This window comes from Muntiacus reevesi, chromosome 10 (genome assembly GCF_963930625.1).
Source record: "Muntiacus reevesi chromosome 10, mMunRee1.1, whole genome shotgun sequence".
NCBI lineage: Eukaryota > Metazoa > Chordata > Mammalia > Artiodactyla > Cervidae > Muntiacus > Muntiacus reevesi.
Window position 1 is genome coordinate 61,264,430 of NC_089258.1, and position 25,024 is coordinate 61,289,453.

General features: G+C 46.3%; 1 protein-coding gene across 1 annotated transcript in view; it reads right to left on the reverse strand.

The window, feature by feature from the left end:
• Window positions 1-24,642, reverse strand: part of PDGFRL (platelet derived growth factor receptor like) — a 77,715-nt gene extending 53,073 nt beyond the window's left edge. Inside the window, exons 1-2 of the mRNA XM_065901482.1 lie at window positions 24,408-24,642; window positions 3,651-3,948 (exon numbers count right to left, since the gene is read on the reverse strand). Coding sequence (XP_065757554.1) covers window positions 3,651-3,948; window positions 24,408-24,462 — 353 coding nt within the window. The 5' untranslated portion in view covers window positions 24,463-24,642. The remainder of the gene's footprint in view (window positions 1-3,650; window positions 3,949-24,407) is intronic.
• Window positions 24,643-25,024: the final 382 nt, after the last annotated feature.

Below are 25,024 nucleotides of genomic sequence, written 5' to 3' on the forward strand. Positions count from 1 at the left end.
CTAGAATCTGGTGGTCACATAGCCTTGAGAAGGTAGGCACCAGCGGGAAAATAGAATGTCGTTTTGGCAGTTTGGTCAGTTGCAAGGGTCACTGTGACTTTTTTCAACATAATGAGCCATTGCAACTACGAGCCCCCACATAGGCCCTATCAATGACCAAGTGGGATTCATCCCAAGTTCACAAGGATGGTTTAATACGTGCAAATTAATCAATGTAATATACCACATTAAGAAAAGAAAAGTAAAAAAAACCCCTATGATCATCTCAATAGATGCAGAAAAAAACTGACAAAATTCAATATCCATTCATGATAAAAATTCTTACCAAAGTGGGTATAGAAGAAACATATCTCAACATAGTAACAGCCATTTATGACACACTCATACCAATATAATACTCATTGGTGAAAAGCTGAAAGCCTTCTGGCTAAAATTTGGACCAAGACAAACTCACCAGTTCTATTCAACACAGCATTGGAAGTCACAGCCACAGCAATCAGACCAAAAAAAGAAAAGAAATAAAAGGTATCCACATTGGAAGGGAAAGAGGTAAAGTTGTCAGTATATTCCCATGACGTGATACTAAGTATAGAAAACCCTAAGGACTCCACACAAAAACTGCTGAGATCTAATAAATGAATTCAGCAAACCAGCAGGATACAAGATTACCATTCAGAATCCATTGTGTTTCTTTATACTAACAGTGAAATATCAGAAAGGGAATGTTAAAAAAAAAAAAAAAAAAAAAAAAAAATCTTTAAAAATCATACCAGGACTTCCCTGATGTCCAGTGGTTAAAAAGCTGCCTGCCAATGCAGTAGACTTGGGTTTGATCCCTCGTCTGGCAAGAGTTCCCATGCCGCAGGGCATGAAGACTGTGCACCATCACTAAAGTCTGCATACTGCAACTGCCGAAACCCGCGTGCCTGGAGCCCGAGCTCCGCAACAAGAGAAGCCACTGCACCGAGAATCCCGCACGTTGCAACTAGAGAGCAGCCCCACCCGCGGAAGCCAGAGAAAGCCTGCCTGCAGCAACGAAGACCCAGCACAGCCCCAAATAAATAATTTTCAAATAATCATACCAAAAAATAAAATAAAACATCCAAGAATAAATCTGACCAAGGAGGTGAATGACTTGTACACGGAGAACTCTAAAACACTAGTCAAGGAAGTTAAAGAGGATTCAGAGATGGAAAGATATCCCACGCTCTAGGATTGGAAGAATAGTGGTAAATGGCAATACTACCCAAATCAATCCATAGATTTAATGCAATCCCTACCAAATTACCCATGAAATTTTTCACAGAACTAGAATAAATAATCCCCAAATTCATATGGAACCATAAAAGACCCAGAATTGCCAAAGCAATTCTAAAAAAAAAAAAAAAAAAAAGGAGGAGGCATAACTCTCCCAGACTTCAGACAATACTACAAAGTTAGAGTAATCAAAACAGTGCGCTAACTCAAAAAGACACGGGTACCCCAGTGTCCATTCCAGCACTATTTACAATAGCCAGGACATGGAAATAACCTAGATGTCCCTCAACAGATGAATGAATAAAGACGATGTGGTTCATACACACAATAGAATATTATTCAGCTATAAAAAGGAAAGAGATTGAGTCAGTTGGAGTGATAGAGATAAATCTAGAGCCTGTCACACAGAGTGAAGTCAGCAGGAAAAAACAAATATCAATATACTAATGCATATTTATGGAATCTAGAAAATGGTACTGAGGAAGCCGTGTTCAGGGCAGTAACAGAGGTGCAGACAAGAGAACAGACCTGTGGACATGAGCGGAGGGGGAGGGGAGGGTGGGAAGGCGTGAGGGAGTAGCAGTGACAGATGCGCTGCCGTGTGTAGAAGAGGTAGCCAGCTGGGCCGTGTGATGACCTAGACGGCGGGATGGGGGTGGGGGTGGGGGGAGGGGTGGGGAGGGTGGGGGAGGGGTGGGGAGAGGGGTGGGGGGAGGGAGGGGATATACGTATACAAATGGCTGACTCACATTTTACAGCAGAAACTAACACATTAACGTAATTACATTCCAATTTAAAAATTTTTTTAAATAAAAACCACCATGTGATATTGATACAAAAACAGACATATGCATAAAAGAAACAACAGGGAGCCCAGAAATAAATCCACACACCAAGCTGAATTAATCTTGACAAAGGAGGCAAGAATATAAAATTGGAGGGGAAAAAAAAACCCAGTCTCTACAGGTGGTACTGGGAATGTTGAACAGCTGCATGTACATCAATGAAGTTACAACACACCCTCACACCATGCACAAAAATAAACTCACAATGCCTTAAAGACTTAAACGTAAGACATGACACCATAAAACTTCTGGATGAGAGCATAGACAAAACATTCTCTGACATAAATCATACCAATGTTTACTTAGGTCAGTCTCCCAAAGCAATAGAAACAAAAACAAAAATAAACAAATAAGACTTAATCAAACTTGCAAACTCTTTCATAGCAAAGAAAATCATTAAGAAATGAAAACACAACCTAAAGAATGGAAGAAAATATTTGCAAATTATATACCCAACAAAGGCTTATTCTCCAAAATATACAAACAACTCATACAACTCAACAACAAAAAACAAACGACACAATCGAAAACTGGACAGAAGATCTTAATAGACATTTCTCCAAGAAGACATACAGATGGCCAGTAGGCACATGAAAAGATGCCCAACATCACTAATTATTAGAGAAATACCAATCAAAACTACAATGAGGTACCACCTCACACTGGTCAGAATGGCCATCATTAAAATGTCTACAAATAACATGTTGATGTATGACAGCAAATCACAAAATTCTGTAAGGCAACTATCCTTCAGTTAAAAAAATAAAGTGGCAAAAAAAAGTCTACAAATAACAAACGCTGGGGTGGGTGTGGAGAAAAGGGAACCCTCCTACACTGTTGGTGGAAATGTAAGTTCAAAAGCAGTTCATCTCTGGTCAAATTGCTCATAGCAATCTCCCATTAATCTGTTTTCATCATAATTACTTTAACAATAACATGAAGCATTGAGTCCATTATTTTTTACAATATGAATTCTTAAATGTCTACCTCTATACATCACAGTTTCAATTATCTGTCACGTGGCTTCCTGTAACAGTTCACTGTTTAACCAGTGCTGGTAGGATTTGCAATAATTTTAATGGGGTGAAGAAATAAAATCAGTGGCTTTTGCTCACTGAGCTTCTGTTTTTATAATCCACCAACGTGAAATGGTAGATGTCAGACACAATGTGATATTAAACAAGAATATGAAGCCAAATCCCTGACCCAACACAAGTTGAAAAAATAAAAAGGCCAGCTTCCCTGGTGGTCCAGTAGTTAAGAATTCACCTGCCAATGCAGGAGACACAGGTTCGATCCCTGGTCCGGGAGGATCCCACAGGCTGTGGGGCAACTGACTCCAAACAACACAACTACTGAAGACCAAGCGCCCCAGAACACGTGCTCTGCAACAAGAGAAGCCACTGCAAGAATCCTGAACACAACCAGAGAGGAACCGCTACTCGAGGCAGCTAGAGACAGCCCGCACACAGCAGCGAAGACCCAACGCAGCCAAAAATAAACAAACACATGTATGTTTTCGCTATTGCTAAAAACACTAAAGCTTACCTGAGGCGGGTGTCCTTAAAGGTGTCGAGGTATGCAGGATAGCTCCATCCGATTTTATTCCCTTTACATCGAAGCTCCAGAGTCTGCCCTGCCATCAGGCTCAGGGTAGCAGCAGGTTTCTGGAAGCGACCTTTATCCATCATTTGCGTCATTATAGACTGTGTCTTTGGCGTTGGATCAGCAGAGTCCCTGTCCTTTATCTTAGGAATTTTGGGCTTCACCTTTTTGTTGGTAGGCCTGATTCGGTTCTCTCCCGGCTCCTTTGGACGCTTGCTCTTGGCAGGATGTTGGCCAGTAACTGGTACAAATGTGAGGAGAGAACAAATGGGCATTGGTGGCCAACATATCAAGAGTCTTCAACCCCCCAGACCGATCACTTTTAATACCTCTCTCCTCTTCTGTTAAAGTTACTTGGGGGGAATAATCATTATTTTTTTGGTTCATCCTTTAGATTTAAATCAAATAGTAAAAATAGATTTCAGCTTCAAAGATTTTGTTCAAATTCAGCAAAATATTCCCTATATGATGAACATTCATACTTCCCAACAAAACAGCTTTGCGCTGTAGTTCACACTCAATCTTGCCACCTCCAAGGTGCTCCCCAGAAGGGCAGACCCAAAGCCCCTCAAGGTCTGTTTCTGGTCCTTGCCATTCCAGTGCTGTCACTGTTCATTTTGAACCCACTGTTTAAACTCAGGAATACATCATCTCCAGGGAGCAGAGACACAGACTGCACTCCAAGCAGACTCAGAATAATTTCGAACCATCACAAACTTTCTTCCAAATGAATTCACACAGGGGCGTCTGTGTGTGTTAGGATGGTATCCATGTAGGATATGTAGAAATGTAGGCTTAGTAAGAAATACATACTAACCCTATGCTCTTTTAAAGCATACATATACATTATTAAAACTCAAAGGGAACTGCAGCCATGGTTTAGAACTTAGCCAACAAAACATATCAGGGGGAAGAGTATTTTATCACCCGCATTGTTGAGAATTGCTGGCAAACGGTGGTAAATAAGAACTGACCGCCTTTGAGTCATTTTCTTTTTAAACTTATTTTGTATTAGTGTATAGGCGATTAACAATGTTGTGATAATTTCAGGTGGACACCAAAGGGACTCAGCCACAGATTTCCATATCCACACACCTCCCCCAAACTCCTCTCCCATCCAGCCTGCCACATAACATTAGGCAAAATTCCCTGTGCTATACAGTAAGTCCTTGTTGGTTATCCACTTTAAAAATAACAGTGTGTCTTGAGTCCATCTTCTTACTGCTGTTTCCCCCTACTCTACAAACAATCCTGCCTGCCCTTGGAATGATGCTGGGTTTCAGAAATTTCACCTGTCCACCCAGCCCACATGGCCATGGGCTGTGTCCACCAGCAAGGACGATGGGACTAGGCAATTCGTTTGCCCCAGTGTCTGCATCAGCTCCAAGGTGACCTTACTATAAGTCCACAGAATTATAAAATGTCCAAACTTATAGGATCCTGAGAGATCATTTAAGGTTCTTATGTTACAGACTTTTTTAAAATAATAAAGGAGGCCTTAAAAGTTACACACATCACACAAAGCTGGTGAGTGGCAGAACATGAGCATAAAACTCAGGTTTCCTGACTCCCATTTCACTACCTGTAGATAAAAAGTCTGTAGATATTTTGAACAGAAAACTACAGAAATCTTGGCCAACTGAGGGAATTACAGGGCATTTTTATAAAATGGGGAAATGTGATAAATTAGGAGAAAAAATGTTTGCCTTCTTTGATGTTCGTATTTATTTATCTAATACTGCCTTAGTGTACAAAGGGCTTGGGTGGTCAAGAGTACAGAGAGTCAAATTGGGATCAAGAGGTGGAAAAAGGCAAGGGTTGCAAGCTCTTATACCAGAGGACCAGACAGGTGACAAAACAGATGCGGGGTGGGACCTGCTGAGACCATCTCCTCCTGAAGGGGCAGCTGCCAGGGAGTGAGTCAGGGTCACAGGCCATGGTTTCTCAAAGGATGGCAGAAATGCAGGTGGCCTGACTTATAAGTATCAGAAACTTGGTTCTTTAGACACTTCATGTCTCTATCTCTGAGGTGGGCAGTCAGCTGGTGGTCTTCCTTGGAGGGATGGGGGTGACCAGGAGGGTCCAGGAGAGGGACTGCTGGGACCGCTCTGTCTGTATCCAGGCTGCTCACATGGGTGTGTGCAGTCAGCGAGCGTTGCATGGAGCCATGCACTTATGAAAGGGTTCAAAGTGCTAGTCGCTCAGTTGTATCTAACTCTGCAACCCCATGGAATTCCAGGCTCCTCTGCCCATGGAATTCTCCAGGCAAGAATACTGGAGTGGGTTGCCATGCCCTCCTCCAGGGGAAATTCCTGACCCAGGGATCAAACCCGGGTCTCCTGCATTGCAGGCGGATTCTTTACCATCTGAGACTCCGGGGATGATTTGTACCAAAAATTCAGCTGACGTAGACTCAACTGTGCGATGATGAACGTGGCTTCTTGGGTGTGCTGCCCTTTGTAACAGGAACCCTTTGACCTCCACTCCTGGTTCAGCTCAGCCCAGACTCTGGAAGCAACCCCACTGAGAGCTTGGGATCAACATCAGCTCCTAGGCTCGCTGCCTTCCTTGGGGCTCAGCTGCCTCACTCCTGAACCCCGATATCCCGTCCATGACTCCAGGTTCACTTGCGACCTCTCCTTACCCTGGATCCGAGTTTCTTCTTATTCCCCATCCTTCCTCTACTCTTGTTCCTCTGGATCATGGACCCTGCTGCTCTTTCTCCGTCTTTCCAGGGAGCAGAGCTGTGCCCTTGTGCCTTCGTCTCCAAGGCACACCCCAAAACCAACTGTTGAACCTGCTGTTTGTTAAGACTTCTCCAGACCCTACGCATTAGTTTACCCTGGGATTCTCATGACAGATGGGGGTGGGCAGGGGTGCCCATGTACAGATCTCCACAACCTCCCAGAAGGAAAAGTGTAATCGTTGGAAACATATTAGACCCACAGAAATACACTAATGAAGCAACATCAGTTGTGAAGCATAAGCCTCAGTGTTGCAGTAGGTGAAAGTCACTGTCTTTTGCTTAAGGCAGAAAATAAAAGCTTATCATTATGCTGCCTAAGCCATCTTAGGCAGCATCAACGCCTGCCCGGCAGGCGTTGCCACACCATGCCTCTGAGAGTCAGGGACCTCTGTATTGATGTCTGACTTGGGGTGTTTTCTTTATCATGTAACAGGAAGGCAAGGTATTAGAAATAACAACTGTGTGTAAATTCCAGAGAATTTAGGCAGGCCATGCAATTTGCCTGATTCTAAGCCTCTCAGATCCTGTGTAGTGATGCTATTCAGGAACATTTGATCAGTGTATTATTAGTACACCTTCAAATATGTGCTATCATCCCTGAAAAATCATTTGACCTCTTGACCAAAGAGCCCCATCCATCTGTCCAGCTGTCTATGGAATCAGTCCACGGTTGGACAGCAATGATTCTAAGGTCAAGGAGACTAGTGGCCCCACGGAGAAGCCCTCGGACTGAGTGACTACCAGATTCCATGTTTAGCTTTTTTAAAGAATGTGACTCTTCAGGATGCCTATGTAAATATTTTCTAAAGGCCTAAAAAAATAAGAATTTACACTGTAGACATGAGACAGACTGGGACCTGGGACCCTCGGCGGCGGTGCTGTAACATTTGCACCTGACACACCTCCCCTCAAGCAACCCCACACAGACTGCGTGCCTGGGCAGCCGGGACAAGCTCTGGACGAAAGCCACAGAGAGAGCAAAAGAGCCGCCTTTGAGGAACCTGGAGCCAAAGCAGGGTAGTGCGCATGCCCCCTGCACACACCGCCACCTAACGGGTGGCAAAAGACCTGAGCTTCCCCTCCAGCCCCACCCCTGGGTGCACCCCTACCTCACTCCATACAAGGAACACGCTCACCCAGCCAGCTCCACAGGGAACGAGGGAGCAAGGGGGCCTGCTGTGCTGCCCCCTGCTGCAGCAGGGCCCAGTGAAGCCTTGCCTGAATTTCTTGTCTGGTTTCTTCCCCATTTCTATCAACTGGGGAAGACCAAGAACCCTGGCTGGTAACAGACTTCATGGCACTCCACATGGGGCCCTTGTGCCCTTCTGGGAGGGGCTCTGGGCACCTCTGGGGCCACCAAACACAGCTTCTCCATCTTCCTCCCTAAGTCCTCACCCCTGCACTCCCGTCCCCTTCATCCTACAAACTTCTAGTTTGTGTCTTTAAGTTTTGTGATTGGCATCTTTGTTTGTGATGTCAATTCCAACTTCTCCTGGAATTCTCTGCCGACATTGTATTTCGAGGCTGAAGTTTTCCTCTGTGCCCACAAACAGCCCACACTGCTGGAGACTCCAGCCTTAGGTGACTTGGTGGGATTTTTAAAGAACAAAAAGAAAAGACAGGAGCTTGCAATTTCTCCTCCTCTGCCAATTTCCCCTCCTCTGCTTTTGCAACTATTCCTGCCTGAGCTCTCAGGAACTACCTGATTCATCTGTGGTCGCCCAGACTGAGGGGGAAAAAAGGTGCTGGTTGTAGGGGGCGGTGCATTTTCAATTCAAGCAAGAAAACAATGAGATCTCTGGTTCTGTCTTTATATAAAAATTAACTTGCAAATGAGCTGCATTTAATTGGCATCAAGGAAACTGAGCACTTAAATACCTTCTCAGAAACATAGAAGAGGCTCACCAGAAGAATTTTGGATTCAGGTGATCTGGAAAATAGTCAATATTTAATTAATATCTGGTATTAAAGCTAGCTTAAGCTTGTGGATTTCATTAATACACTCTCATGACTTTAGAGTGACCAACATTAACTATAATACTTTTATTGTACCTAGGGCTACTGGAAGTCAATAAGTGCATATTGCTTTTGTTATGAAATCTGTCAACAGTGAAGTCAACCTGATATGATTAAGTTTTTAAGTAAATGTAACGGGGATAACAACTCTTTACTAAACTCTATAGCAATAATTGTATTTTGGAAACATCCATCTAAAACAGTTTCTCCAAATTTTGGTAAATTGAAACTAACTTAAGTTAAATGATAGGAATTCATTGAATATCCAGACCATTTGAACTAAGATAAAACATTAGGAACATTATTGCTAAACAGGTCTAAATTTCCCCCCCCTCTGTCTTCTTGTGAGAGAGAAACTAAAGATGTTTGGTGTCACCTTGAGGTGTCCTTCACCAACCTATAGAATGCTAATGCAGAAGACAGTTCATGGCTGCTTAAGGAAAATAGGATGTGTGTTTTCAGAAAAGAAGGCATGAGGAATGGAAATGTATTTTGTTGAAAGAAAAAAGGATGAATTTGCTGAACGATTTTCTGAATGAGGAGGGCTTCCCTGATAGCTCAGTTGTTAAAGAATCTGCCTGCAGTGCAGGAGACCCTGGTTTGATTCCTCGGTCAGGAAGATCTGCTGGAGAAGGGATAGGCTACCCACTCCAGTATTCTTGGGCTTCCCTTGTGACAGCTGGCAAAGAATCTGCCTGCAATGCGGGAGACCTGGAGACCTGGGTTCGATCCCTGGGTTGGGAAGATCCCCTGGAGAAGGAAAAGGCTACCCACTCCAGTATTCTGGCCTGGAGAATTCCATGGGCTATACAGTCCATGGGGTCACAGTCAGACACAACAGAGTGACTTTCACTTTTCACTTTTCCGAATGGGGAGAGAATAAGGAACAGAGTGACTGCAGAAGTGGCAGGAGGTTTGCAGAAGAGGGACGCTGAGAGAAGAACTTTGTATGTGGTCAGTCTTCTAAGGTTGGATTAAATTTAATTAGGTAAACGGATTTTTCTAAGAGTAGGCTTATGCAGGACTGGATTTGGCTTCTCTTTCTCATGAGAGAACGTTTTCCTGGCGTACTCCTTTTGATATCAGACTGTGAGTTTCTGTGCCATTAAGTGATCTGTATTTACTTTTTAAAATCTTTTTTCCCCCATCTTAGCTCATGGAATAAGCATTGTTTCACAGATACCTATGATCCTATCTGATTGGGTGCTTTAAAACTTTTAAAAATTTCTGACAGACTATCCCAAGGTCAAATACAAAGTTCTTCTGACCTCCAGCTAACTTTGGGGCGCTTCGAAGGGCTCCTGAAACTTCCCAAATAGAGATCCTAAACTAACCGGCTTATTCTGTAAGGAGAGGTTCGCCAGGTTCCCAGAGAGCCCAGACAAGCTTAGGATGGAGCTGCCAGGCTGGGGTTGGCACTCACCCTTGCCTGGCAGGCTGCTGCTCAGTCACCGAGTCGTGTCTGATCCTATGTGACCCCACGGCCCTGCCAGGCCCCTCTGTCCACGGGATTCTCCAGGCAAGGATCCTGGAGTGGGTTGCCATGCCCTCCTCCAGGGGATCTTCCTGACCCAGGATTGAACGCACGTCTCCTGCTTGGCAGGCGGGTTCTTTACCACTGCGACCCACATGGGAAGCTCCCACCTGGCAGGACATCACAGTTATTCTGGCCCACTGCTGTACCTTGGATTATAAAAAGGAGCATTTACTGAGAAAGGCCAGGGAACACACAGCTGGCCTCCTGGCCCCCAACCCACACTGGTCACCAAATCTATCAGGCGGGTGGCAATGCCATCCCAGAGCACGGTCCACACCGGGACTATGCAGATTGTGCAGGCCGCAACTAGGATGAGACATGACACTACCTGTCTATCGGAAGGAATGAAAAGGTGTCTGGTAAAACCTGCAGCTTATGATAAGGTCCAAGAGGCTGCACAGGAAAAAGGCGAAAACCCAGCAGTCTTCCTGAGCCAGGAGACAAAGGCATTCAAGAAGGACCCCCACACGGACCCTCAGTCCACAGAGAGGAGGACACCACTGGCCATGCGCTTTATCACCCCAGCTCTATGCCGGATACCTGGAGGGAATTACAGAGCTTGAGGCTGGGCCCCAAGCCCCGCTGTCCACCTTGGCAGAGGAGGCTTTCGAGGTCTGCACCAAGGGAGGCTTAAGGAAGGAGGCCAGGAAGCGCAAGAGGCTAAGAAAGGAAACTTGGCTTCTGGCCGCTCTGATTCGCCCACCACCTCCAGGGGACCCTGGAGGGCCGAGAAGGCTGGAGAGACCACCAAGAAGCCGCCTGGGCCCAAACCAGGTGCCTTTTGTCAGCAGGAGGGGCCCTGGGGCGGGGAAGGTCCTGAGAGCCCCTGGGGGGTGTCGGAGGGGCCACCCCGACTGGCCCAGCTCAATCTCTTGGACGAGAACTCCCCGCACACCGACCAACGGGGCTGGAGCGCCTGGCACGCTCCAGACCCTACTTGATCCATCCTCATCACTCCAGCGGAGCCTCGGGTGTTGGCAGGCAGGAGAACTGAATTTCCTGCAGACGCTGCTCTGCTCTGACTTGGCCGGCCGGCTTCCTCTCCAGCCATGACAGGGGCTGACGGATGGCCTAAGGGAAGGTGTTTTACATCACCCCTTGCCTGTGGGATCAGGTCTATCATCACTAGTCACAGTTCAGTACACACAAAGTTGTGTCCAACTCTGCGATCCCATGGGCTGTAGCCCACCAGGTTCCTCTGTCCATGGGATTCTCCAGGCAAGGATACTGGAGTGGGTTGCCATTCCCTTCTCCAGGGGATCTTCCCGATTCGGGGACTGGACCCAGGTCTCCTACTTTGGAACTGGGTTTTTTTTACCATCTGATCCACCAGGGAAGCCCTTTCACACACAGGCAAAAGAGCCACAGTGGGCTGCTAAAATCTTTAGAATCATTTTCCATCTCTTTTAATGCAAGATATAAAGAAATTTCCTATCTTACATCTCTTTTCTGTTGAAAGAAATATGACAGATTTTTCCATCAAAAACCATTTTTTGGTCTTAAGATGATTGTTCAAGCTGATGGCCTCCCCATTTAGTATAAAAGTGATCTGTTTAGACAAAAAATGAAGTTAAGGTGGCTATGAGCTCAGATGTCAAATATACAGTTGTTTACCTAACTCTCTTAAAGCATATTTTAAACTGTTCTACATAGTATGACAGGTTATAGACTGCTCCGGTTATCATTTCTTGAGTAAATTTCTAAGTCCTTTTTATGAGGCACTACTACAGTAACTTGGAAGGACTGATGCTGAAGCTGAAACTCCAATACTTTGGCCACCTCATGTGAGGAGTTGACTCATTGGAAAAGACCCTATTGCTGGGAGGGATTGGGGGCAGGAGGAGAAGGAGACGACAGAGGATGAGATGGCTGGATGGCATCACCGACTCGATGGGCATGAGTTTGAGTAACTCCTGGAGTTGGTGATGGACAGGGAGGCCTGGCCTTCTGTGATTCATGGCGTCGCAAAGAGTCAGATACGACTGAGCGACTGAACTGAACTGAACTGGTTACAGTAACTGGTGGATTATACAAGGGGAATAACAATCATACAGAACAAAGGAGCAGAACTGAAGTGTTTTACAACCCCAGATAAGAATCATAGCCCTTACTTTACCAGTCAGTAGCTGAGAAAGGTTTAGGTCCTATGTAACCATCTGTGAGCTTATCTAAATAACTCTGTAATCTAGACATAAGGGCAACAGAAGAAAGGAGGGCTAGTCCTATTACAGTATAGTGTTCAACCTAAACTCCAGGACAACAGGATTATTAGTACTCCTTCTTATATATGCCAGAATGCCCTGTCCCCCTCCTTGGGAGAGATCTGCTGAATAAGTTAGGAGCTAGTATGTTTTTTAGGACAGGGTGAAGTCCAAGGAGAGAATGCATCTATCAGTTGCCCTAGAAGACCCACCTGTTGGGCATCAAAATACTGATAGCAAGACATGAGAGAACAGATGGATCCTGCAGTTTGGGATACCTCAGTACCAGGAAGGGCAAAATGTGACCCCCCTCCCAATAATAAAAGGTTAAGGCCTTCCTTGGAAAAATACCTCTGGAAGCAACACTATCCCTTAAAGCCTGAGGGGCCCTGAGGGGAATCCAAGTGCTGCTCAGCAAATTCCTAAAACACGGGCTCATCATCACCTGACAACCCCCTGTAACACCTTGATGCTCCCTGTTCACAAGCCTAACGGGGAGTGTCGGTTTGTGCAAATGTTCGAGCAGTGAGTGAAGCCATCACCCCTACTCACCCACTGGTGCCAGATTGCACACCTTCCTCCCCAAGGGCCAGGGGGCACCCCGTATTTCTGGCCTGGACCTCAAAGCTGCATTTTAAAAAACATTCTCTTCATCCAGACTCTCAATACCATTGTGCCTTTGAATGGAGAGACCCTGACCCCCTGCAGGCTACCCAATCTATCTGGATGGTGCTTCTACAGGATTTTCAGGACAGCCCCCATCTTTCTGGAAGTGCTTTAGTAAGGGAAGTGAGGGAACTGAGCTTTGAGAAGGGAACTCTGCTTCAATAGGTTGATGATTTATTTATAAGCATTGAGACCAAACAAGATTCAGATCACAGTATTGTTAAGGTCCTAAATATTCTGGCAAAAATAGGATATAAGTCTCTCCAACCAAGGCTCAGATCTCTCAGCAAAGGGGAAAGATATCTCTCAGTATTTAGGATTTGTTTTTACTCCAGAGGCAGAGCCCTGGCCAAAGATCAAAAAATAGCAATTAGTGCATTACCATCTCCAACCACGAGGAGGCAACTCTGGTTTTCTGGGCATGGCTGGGTTCTATAGTATCTGGATTCCTTCCACATTGTGACCTTATAGCAAAACCCCTCTCTGAGGCTCTACAGGGAGGAGAAAGGGAACACTTCTATGCAATACAGACCACCAGCCGGCCTTTGAGACACTGAAGACTGAGTTCAGAAGAGCAAACACAGCGGCTTCTCAATTTGGACAAGCCCTTTATCATGTTCATGAGCGGTCAGGAATAGCACCACGGGACCATATTTAGGTGTGCTAACCCCTCATCAGGCACAATCTATGCTGGAGGTCAAAGGACACAGTGGTTAACTGGAGGAGGGTCAACAAGATACCAGGCCCTGCCAATGGACACCTCCCATAAGCATATTACCTTAAAGATGTGAAAGTGAAAGTCGCTCAGTCGTGTCTGACTCTTTGCGACCCCATGGACTATACAGTCCATGGAATTCTCCAGTCCAGAATACTGGAGTGGGTAGTCTTTCCCTTCTCCAGGGGATCTTTCCAACCCAGGAATCAAGCCAGGGTCTCCAGCATTGCAGGTAGATTCTTTACCAACTGAGCTATCAGGGAAGCCCACCTTAAAGATATGTGAGACCCTAAACCCAGAAACTCCCAGTGGAGAGTAGAGACCGTAGGACAAACTTAGTCCAGTAGGTCTGATCTTCTAGATGAAACTCCTCACAGCCCTGAGGTCAGATGGCTTACTGATGGCAGCAGTTTGGTAGAAATAGGAACCCAAAAGGCCACATATGCCACAGTTAGTCTAGATGAATAGAAGCCAAAGTCCTGCCAACCCACACATCAGTTCAGAAGGCTGAACTAATTGCATTAATGAGAGCTTTGCAATTAGGGAAGGATAAAGAATTAAATATGTTTACTGACTCCAAATATGGGTTCCACGTGCTACATGCTCATGCTACCATTTGGAAAGAAAAAGAAATGTTAATTGCTAAAAATTTCCCCATAAAAGGCTTCCCTGGTGGCTCAGATGGTAAAGAATCTACCTGCAATGTGACAGACTTCGGTTTGATCCCTAAGTTTGGAAGGTCCGGTGGAGGAGGGAATGTCTACCATTCCAGTATTCTTGCCTGGAGAATCCCAAGGACAGAGGAGCCTGGCAGGCTGCAGTCCATCGGGTCACAAAGAGTTGGACATGACTTTGACTAACACACACATACACGCGTGTGTGCCCCCACACACACACCCAGAACTTCCGACCCAGGGAACAGTAACCTACCTTGGGGGCCATCAGAGGGAGGGATCTCTGGGGGGCAACAGTAAGGCAGAGCTGTTCAATTGCAAAATAGGCCACTCACCTACAGGAACTTGAACAAGTTTTGGCTTTAATGATTGGCCCCCTAAACTTCCTAGCCTCCCCCAGTATCCCCCACAGGAACAGGAACATGCTGAGAAAGGCTGTGAGAAGGGTGTATAAAAAGGAGGATAAGGGTCTAATCCCCGAGGCCCAACAAGGGAAACTCACCAAGAGCTTACCTGGAGCCACCCCCACGGGAGGGATGCACTACGGGCCTTGATGGAAAAGACTTTTTCAGGGAAAGAGCTTAAAAGAACAGTATAACAAGTAACGCTTGCCTGTGATTTATGTGCCACCAAGAACCCACACACCCATCCAATCCCTGCTTCATTACTCAGGCCAACTCAACACCAAGCGACATTTCCAGGGAGAAGACTGGCAGTTATATTTCACCCAAATGCCCCATGATCAGGATGTAAGTATCTTCAGGGTGTTTGCTGATAATTTCACAGGATGGGCTGAAGCCTTCCCCATTGGATCTGAATAGGCTATGGAAGTCTGTAAGTTTCTTCTAAAAGAAATAATTACCCAGTTTGGACTTCCAAGGTCCTTCTAGAGTGATAACAGACCCTCTTTTATAGCCCAAATCAGAAGAGCTCACAACAGCTTTAGGGACAGACTACAAGCTACATACCTCTTGGCACACCCCCAGTCTTCAAGGGAGGTAGAGAGAATGAACTCTACTTTAAAGAAATCCTTGGCAAAGCTCTGCCAAGAAACTCATGAACCCTGGACCAACTTGCTTCCTCTTGCACTCCTCATGGTCCGCGTGGCACCCAGGAATGGTCTGAGATTTTAGACCATGTGAAATCACCTCTGGGAGCCCTTTCTTACTGCAGACTTCTACTGGGTGAGGCCCTGGTCAGGCCCTGAGACAGACTATTAATCGAGGACGAGTTCAGGAGGCGATCCAGGGCTTCATCCACAAGACACTGCCAGCTCCCACTAAGACTAGAGAGGAAAGAGCAATCCTCAGAAATTAACCTCGGGGGCTCAGTTGTTCTCAAAACCTGGAAAGACGTGTCCCCTGAAGATCAACTATTGTCAGAATGGAAGGGTCCCTATAAAGTAATTGTAGCCACCCCACTGTTGTCAAACTGCAAGGGATATCGAGTTGGGTATACTTGTCCAGACTAAAGGTTTTACCTCCAGAAACCCCACAGGTCACCACAGAAGAGCAATACATCTGTGAACCAGTGGGAGATCTGAGACACCTACTCAGAAGAGATGCATCGTCAACAGATGAGTAAATGAGGCCGAGGGTGGACTCCTATGAGAAGCCTCAACGGGGCTTTGGACCTCTTGTTTCCTTAGCTGATGTGGTTCTTGACAATCAGCTGGGCCTCAAGTAACTTCTGGCAGGAGAAGGTAGAGTTAATGTGATAACTATTGCTTCCTGCTGCACTTGGATCAGCGCTACAGGACAGGTAAAAGTTAATATTAAAGAAAGAGACGCCCAGGCAGATTGGCTCCATAATTTTGGCAGGGGTGATCCTGCCTTCCTTGTCTGGTCAACGGTTAAGGCAGCCCAAAGTTAACTTGGTTCCTTCCCTTTCTGGGCCTTTCAACGGCTGTTGTTGTTGTCCGCCTTTTAGCCCTTGTTTGTTCAACATTCTGGTTAAACTTGTTTCTTCCAGGCTGTAAGTTTGAAGTTCAGCTCACGATGGCTCCAAGAATTCAGCCCATTCCAGCGGAGGGTGGCCCAGGTCCCTGGAGGTCACTGAACTGCCAGTGAGGAACTCCTACACCTTAGGGCAGGCTAGGGTCTGCGGCCCCATCCAGCAGGAAGCAGTTCCAAACAAGCCCCTCAGCCCCTTACTCCTTAAGAATAAGGGTGTAAAGCCCCTTGTGGGGGGTGGGGATGAGACAGACTGGAACCTGGGACCCTTTGTGCAGTGATACACTGCTTGTACCTGAACACACCTCTTGTCTCCTTGAGAAACAAAATACAAAGAAACTATATGGGACTTAAAATAACTGCACGCATGCCCAGTTGGGACAAATTCTGGACAGAAGACACGAAGAGACCAAAGAGACCCAAATGCCACGTTTGAAGAGCAAAAGCGGAGTACTGTGCACGTCCTCTGCACAAACACCACCAAGGATTGGGCAAAACACCGCAGTCGCCTCTCTGGGCCTCTGCCCAGGACACAGCCCTGCCCTCAGCCCATGTGAGAAGCAAGCTTAACGCCCTCCCCACCATCCCCACCCCTTCTCAGGGAGCCAGAAGACCAAGAACCCTGTTTGGTAACAGATACATAAAAGTGAAAGTTCATTACCACTGTCTTTTTGAGATCACGGTATAATCTATAGAGAAATGAATGACAAAAATTTTTTAAAACCATTAAATATCATTATAGACTTCATGTCCTAAAGTCACTATTGACTTACTGTGTGGCATTAGGAAGTGACCCTCCTGGTTTCCTCACCTGCAAATTGAGAACTATGTGGTAATAACGACTATCGCAGGGATTGTTTGGGGGCATTAAATGCTTAAACTTAATTTTAAATGTTTAAAATGCAGAGAGACTTAGTGTCTGACCCACAGTAAGGAAGGAACAGTGAGCTGCTGCCCGCTGTTCTGTAGCTGGCTTGTAATGTCTCAGGGTGAACTCCATGATAAGCTTGTGATAGAGGCAGAGCAGCTCACTATTTTCCATAATTACAGGTGAAAAAAATGCAGATCACCGATGCCAAGTGGCTCACCGCAGATTACTAAGAAGGCAGTGAAAAACCAGGTCTCGTGTCTTCTCTGGTTCCTGTTGTTGCTTCAGTTCACTGGAGATTCGCTTTTCGTTTTATCTGCATGAATCGCAGGCACAGCACCACTAAGCGGCTTCTTTGTTTGTTAGGCCCTGGGCTTTGACAAGCAGTTCCAAGTCAAACAGAACCCGATGCCTGGGATGAGGGCACAACCCTTCTGGAAGGGCTGGAGATGCTTTTCCAAGGCATACATTTCAATCCCCAAGTGAGGAGACGCTGGTCAACACAGTCTCCAAAATGAATAAGTGTTGCACAGCCAGAGGTACGGAGGACAAAGGACCACAGCTCCTCAGTATCCGCTGAGGACTGATTGCCATCAAAGCTTATTCAGTAAAGGTGGCCTGACTATTAACCTCTCTAATTCGATCAGATTGCGTGAGAGGAGAAAATAAATTCCTTAGAAGAATCCGTGACGCGAACTCCTGTAAACACAGCCATTCATATCTAAGTCCTGTCGCTGTTTGCTCCTCCCTCCCCACTGGCAGGAAGATCTGACCCAAGAGCAGTACCCAAACCTCCACACAATAAATCTGCTGGGAAGCTTGCTCCCCCAACCAGCTGCATCAACTTAGTACCCCACTCTCATTCTGCCATTCCCCACGAAACATCCCATAGGCACACATACACTTTTCCAAGATCAAATCTGAGCGGTTGAGAAGGCAATGACAGCAGGGAGATGAAAATGCAAAACCGTGAGAGCCTCTTTTCCTTCCCCTGTCTGGAATCTCACTCCAAAATACCCTCCGGATCATTGCTTAAAGTACCGCTTTCTTAAAAGAGCAACTTCTAAGAATTAGATACTTCTATTTCAGGATAAAAAACCTTAGATCAAAACATTTTGTTCTTCAGAGCATCCATTAGAACACAGTTTATCACACTTTTAAAAAGTGAGATGTAATTGAAAGCTCAGTTGAGATATAAGTTTGAGGTGCTGGTTTAGTCACTAAGTCATGTCTGACTCTTGTGACACCGTGGACTGTAGCGCTCCAAGCTCCTCTGTCCATGGGATTTCCCAGGCAAGAACACTGGCGTGGGTTGCCATTCACCTCTCCAGGGGATCTTTCCGACACAGGGATTGAACCCGGGTTTCCTGCACTGCAGGTGAATTCTTTACCAACTGGGCCACCACGGAAGCCCTGTTAGTTTTCGGTATACAACATAATGATCCTATATTTACATGTAATGCAAAATGACTGTTCTCTCTTGAAACATTTTATTTGCTGGGCTCCCGGGGCATGGCACTGTCTTGGTTCTCTGTCTGGTAACAGACATTAGATGGTGGAAACGTGAACAAGTAGAAGAATGTCCTGGCTTCTAGGAGACACATGCTGAAATATGTAGGAGAGAAGTGCCAAGTTGCCTGTAACTTAACTGCAAACGTTTCAGGAACAGCAGGTATGTGAGAGAGGTGAACACACATTCTTAAACAAAGAACATCTTCCTTTTCTGCCTGATCTGAGTCTAAAGGGCCGAACCCTCACAACTCCTCCCCATCTCTAATGACACTCCATCTCCAAGCAGCCTCGCCCGGTCCCCTCGGCACTGAAAGCATTCCTATCCTGAGAGCTCCCTTGTTCCTGTCCTCACTTCGCCTCTAGACCCAGATCTGAATATTCCACCACTTACTCCGCACTGCCACTTGGAAGGCTAGCAGGTGTCTCAAACTGGACGTGTCCGCGCTGACCTCCAGATGCCGTTTCAAGTCGGCTCCTCCCCCAGCGTCCCTTTATCAGTAAATGGCAACTCTATTCACCCAGTGGCTCAGGATGGAAACCTCTGAGTCAAACACGATTCTCTTCTTTCTGTCTGAAGCCACCCCCAGTCCAGCAGTGAATCCCCTGGGCTTTGCCCTCAGGATAGACCCCGAACCCAGGCTCTCCTCCCTGCATCCATGGCAACCGCCCAGTTTCAGGTTACTTTCACCTAGACTATTAAAACAGCCGCCTACGCAGGCTCCTGATTTCTACCTAAGCACACCAACCCTTGAAAATATAAATCAGACCACAAATCCTCCACTGGAGACCCTCCAGTGACTTTCATCTAATTTAGAATAAAGCCCTACAAGGCGGCTTACACCTCACATCCTTCAGCCACACTGGCTACCGGGACACCCACTCCCCCTGCCCTTGGCTTCAGGGCTCTTCTTTCAGACGTGCAGCCCCTGCTTCTGCCCTCTCAGCCGGCCTCTGACCCTCCTACCCGCACTGCCCTCCGCAGCCCTCCCCATCCTCTTCCCGCATCTTACAGGGTGAACTGTGTTCCCAGAAAGATAAAACTGAAGTCCTAGCCCCCGGTATCAGTGAATGTGACCTTATTAGGCTGTAGGATCTTTGCAGACCTTATCAATTAGGACGAGACCATTAGGACCAAAATCTAATCCAAAATGTCAGTGTCCTTATAAGAAGAGACCCACACACAGAGGAAGATGCCAGACGAAGACACAGAGGGACAGGCCATGTGACAGCGATTAGGTGATTACCAGAGATTAGGGTGACGTGGCTGCAAGCCAAGGAATGCTAAGGATCACCAGCCACAGCCAAAGCTCAGCGGAGGCAAGGAAGGCTTTGACCCAGGGTCTCAGGGGCGGCATGGCCCTCCTGGCACCCTGACTTCATACATCCAGCCCCTAGAATTGGGTGAGGATGAACTTGGAGTATCTTAGTTCTTGCTCTGGTACAGCAATTCTAGGGAACTAAAACACCCTGATCGCAGATTCTTCGCATCCACTGTCGGCTTCTGAAATGTTACCTTTTCTTGATGACCCGTCCTCTCCATTAGACAGCGAGCCCCTCTAGGTAAAGGTTTCACAGCCTTGCCCAGGGACAGCCATCCGTCCCCGAGCACCTCCTGCGGCTCTGGCCGGCACACAGCACAGACTCTCTGTTGCCCCCAAACTCCGCTCTTTTTTTCCCCTGGCCTCAATGAGTTTATTCCATCAGAGAAACAGATCCATAAATAAACACCCAAAAGAATGATTTTAATAGAAAGGTGTACAACACACTGCCATGTTTACAATGGATAACCAATGAGGTCCTACTGCGAAGCACAGGGAACGCTGCTCAATGTTATGTGGCAGCCTGGCTGGGAGGGGCGTTCGGGGGAGAATGGATACGTGGATGTGTATGGCTGAGTTCCTTTGCTGTCCGCCTGAAACTATCACAACATTGCTAATCGACTATACCCTAATACAAAATAAAAAAAAATTTTTTTTTAAAAGAAGGGTGTACAAAGTGTGAGGAATGTCCATTCACTTAGAGTCATGATGAAGAAAATTAAACATCTCTTTTTTATCTCTAAGTATCAGAGATGATTTTGGATGTTAAACGTGTAAGCTAAGATCCTAAATGCTTCGAAACATTCATTATTTGCACTCATAAACAATGAGAGTTTTTATGATTCTTTTTTCATTATAAGGCTTTTTGAACTAGATTTCACTCTTTTCCCAAGGAATAAACTGAGTCACAAAAGTGGTAGAGTCCTGGTTAGATAATCATTGTCCATGTTGGTCCCCTAACTTTCTTAGCGATCTGGCTGTACTGCCCTCACATTATAAACAATCTCTTTAGTTTTCCCAGAAAGAGGATCTTCACAGGACCAAAAATAAACCCATGTTAGACTGAAGATCGTATTAGAATCGATCGAGGGTCTGGCATGAGATTGACAAGACTGCATATTTTTAAATAATATTTATATTTCATTATTTTCTCCCAATATTGGATAAGATATGCAGATATCAAAAGTTGCTAAGTACCTGTGATTTTGTACTCTTTAATGTAAAAATAGCAGCACCGTATCAATAAACACCATGGCACCTACTCCATACAAATACTGAAAATCGGGTACCCTGAGCCACAGCGAGCTCTCAGTAAAATCCCAGGGCTGTCATCTAACTGTTTCATGCTTCACGCTCGATGTTACAAAAGGGACACGCCCTTCCAGCTCCTAGTCTTCATGAGAAGAAATAACATTACTTCTAAAAACTTAAAGTGTTTTAAAAGTTTATTATTATTTTTTAAAGTCTATTGAACTAGTTACAATATTGCTGCTGTTTTATGCTTTGGCTATTCTTTTGACCCGAGGCATGTGGGATCTTGGCTCCCTGCCCATGGATAGATAGAGCCCTCACCCCCTGCATTGGAGGGGGAGTTGCAATCACTGGATCACCAGGGAAGTCCCTAAAGCATTTTAGAATTAGGCCAGGCCAGCCTAGCTGGGTTAGAGCAGATGTATACCCACTAAACGCTTACAGGGAATCCTTTTACTACTGGAAAGCCTCTCCTAGAAGCGATCAGCCAGACCGAAAGGCAGTGGGAGAAGCTGAGTCAAGGGCCTGTGCCTGAAGCTTGTACTCTGGGTTGACCTAGTAATGCACCATACCCCGAGTCAATCAGAGGCTGGCGCCAGAAGGACTGCCCACCCAGGCCACACTCACTGACCTGTCCCTGGTCCCAGCCAGCCTCACGATAACTCAAACTTGAGAAAATGTAAAGGTTTAGAGAAACTTACATACTTTACAGAAGCAGACTTACTTTTCTAACTATGTGTCCAAAATTAAAGGACCAATGCAGGAGACCTGGGTTCGATCCCTGGGTCAGGACGATCCTCTGGAGGAGGAAATGGCAACCCACTCTCGTATTCTTGCCTGGGAAATCACATGGACAGAGGAGGCTGGTGCGCTATAGTCCATGGGATCACAAAAGTCAGACACGACTTAGTGACTAAACAACAACAATGTAAATATGCATTAAAATAGGGGAAAAAAGCCAAAAAAAAGAAATGATGCATTTTTCTCTTTTTGTGTATCTCTATGCTTCCCAGATTTTTATGATTAGCAAAAATTACTCATTAACATAGAAATCATTACATTGAAATATTTACTGACTTGTATTTTATTTTCAAGAAATGAAACAGCACATCAAGATTTTTCACAGTCCATATTTTCAGGAATTTCGTCAGTTTTTCCCTTGAGCCAAAACTAATGACATATCTATGGCGTGACAAATACTAGTACTTTAAAACAGGGATAGCTAAATGTTCCAGTCTAGAAACAGGTGAAATTCATTCAGTTCTCATGACCAAAAAGATGGAAAACAAAGACACCGAACAGAAGTGAAATCCTAAGATAAAAACTACTGTACATTTCCTCTTTGTATACATATATGCCTTCATATTAGGTATGTGAAAATAAATCTTTCCCTGGACTCCCTAAAAATAATGTGTTCAACATTTTATTCGTAAGTAGTTTATACTATATTTACTTTTAAAAACAAAGCCACCGTGCTATCATCACACCTAAAACCTATCAGCTATTTCTTATAAAATATTCAGTCTGTGTTCCATTTTTTTCTGATTGTCTCATAAATCTATATTGCTTGTATGACTTACATTTGATTTAAATGGATGCTAACAGATTCAAGCAGCTATTTGTAATCATGGTCTGGGCCAGGACAGATTCAGGAATCAGTGGCTGACCCAGCCTGCCCAGCCTCTGCAGCAGGCATCTTGGGTGAACATGTAACCCAGTGAATGGGCCATTTGAAATTATTTTGTCTGACCATCTCCTGCCCTATTCAAAAAGTGATACCAAATACTGCATTCCCATCGCTTCAGTGATCACAGGCAAGGACCTGGCAGGAGCAATTTAATATTACATTTTACTCAGGCCAACTGATCTGTAGGCAAAGAGGACTGTTCCCCCACCGCTGCCCCACCCCAGCAGAGAAGCTCTGCCTAATCTTTATCCAGTCAGGCTTTAGGCTTAAGGAGCTTCACATTCAACTTCAAGTCCACAACCATTTTAGACTTTGCAAACCAAAGTGTGGTATTTTCTGGCAAGTGTTTCCACAGTCACGGGGAAAGAAAGGAATTGGTCTGGACTGAGTAGTGCATAAAATGTGAGCTAGGGTGAGCTGGCTCCAGCCAAAGGTTGCATAACCATAAAAGCTGCTTTTCAACCCAAACTAGCAAAAATAGTGACTGCAGAGCAGAATTCCAAGGGCAATTTCAGGATACCAGGATGTACCGATTCAAAATATAGTGTGTAACTCCAATCAAAAAACAATGGTGCTTCCAAAACAATTAAATGCCAGCAGAACCATAGATAACAGATGGAGAAACATAATGATCAGTTCAGTAGTTCAGTCCCTCAGTCGTGTCCGACTCTTTGCGACCCCAAGGACTGCAGCACACCAGGCTTCCCTGTCCATCACCAACTCCTGGAGCTTCCTCAAACTCATGTCCATCTAGTCGGTGATGCCATCCAACCATCTCATCCTCTGTCCTCTGCTCTCCTCCTGCCTTCAATCTTTCCCAACAACGCACACACACAAAGTCTGGCCCTGTAGTTGTGGGTCTACACAACAGCGTGGGCTCAGAACAGGCACACATTCAAAAAAGCGCAGCAGCACAAGGACCCCCATGTGCTGTCCAAAAACCCATTTGCTTCATCTCCTCCCCTCCAATCAGATCAAAAGCATAACAGCTGTGGGTTTTTGAGACGTTTGGGAAAGGTTTGATACCCAGAAATATCTGTTGTAAAACTTAGGCACGTCTTGCAGGATTTAAGCTCACGTTGGTATAGGAAACGCATCTAGGACTGCAGATGGTCGAGGAGGACCCTTCGATTTTTGCAAAAGGCTCAGCGTGGGTGGCACCCCGCCTCACCAGCAGAAAATCCCGGGGCGAACGCTGCGCGCGCGTTGGAAGCAATCAGCCGCCCTGCGCCACCTCCCAGACCGACACGTTGACACTGGGGGCTGGACCAGGCGCTGCCCGGGGATGTGCGGCTTGCCCGCTGCCCGGAGCTTTTCAGCAGCGCTGGAGCCGTTTTGGTGGGGATTCTAAGGGGTCGGGCCAGCTGCCACTGTTCCAGGGGCTCCGAGGAGGGTGGAGAGAGGGAGATAAGGGGACCCTCCTAGGAGGGGGGCAGGTGCACGGGGCAGGGAGTGACTCCAGAGCCGGAAGGAAGACCAGCAGGACGACGGGGGCTGGGGGACCCGGGGTAAAGTCGGGGCACAAGTCGGGATGCCGCCCACCCTGAGTCACTCACCATCTTCCAGGGCTTCATGCATCAGCAGAAGACCCAGCAGCAACCAAATCTTCATCTTCGGGGCGAGGGGTCGGGGCCGAGGCGCTGGAGACCGCGGGTCGGAGGCGCGCGGACAGCGCAGGACGAGGGCAGGGGCGCCAGGGGAGGCGGCGGGCGAGGGGCGGGCGCCTGGGACGCCGCAGCTGGAGGATTCGGTTTCAGGAGGAAGAACACAGATTTTAGGAGAAAGTTTGGGGATTTTTTTTTTTAATTCTCTATCTGTGTAATGTGACCTCTCCTGCCCCCTGGTGGAGCCGTGAAGCGCTGCGCTTTTTCCCGAGGCTGAGCGCGAAATGTCAATTACAACAGTCGCTCAGAGATTTCCCGCTCCCAGCGCAATTTACCAAGTTTACCAGCTTCGAGGAGGCTCCGCGTAATCCTGCGGGGTCTCATCTAACCAAAATTGAACAGATGTCGCCAGAGCTCTCCCACCAGCTCGTACGGCCGTGATGCTCTGTAAAAAGTGCCCCCTGCATTTATCTCTTCATTCCCAGCAGGTCTCTCACCTGCGCTCACCAACAAGACCATCGCCCCTGGAAGTCCCAACTCCGCACCCAGCCCTGTACCTGCTGGACGCG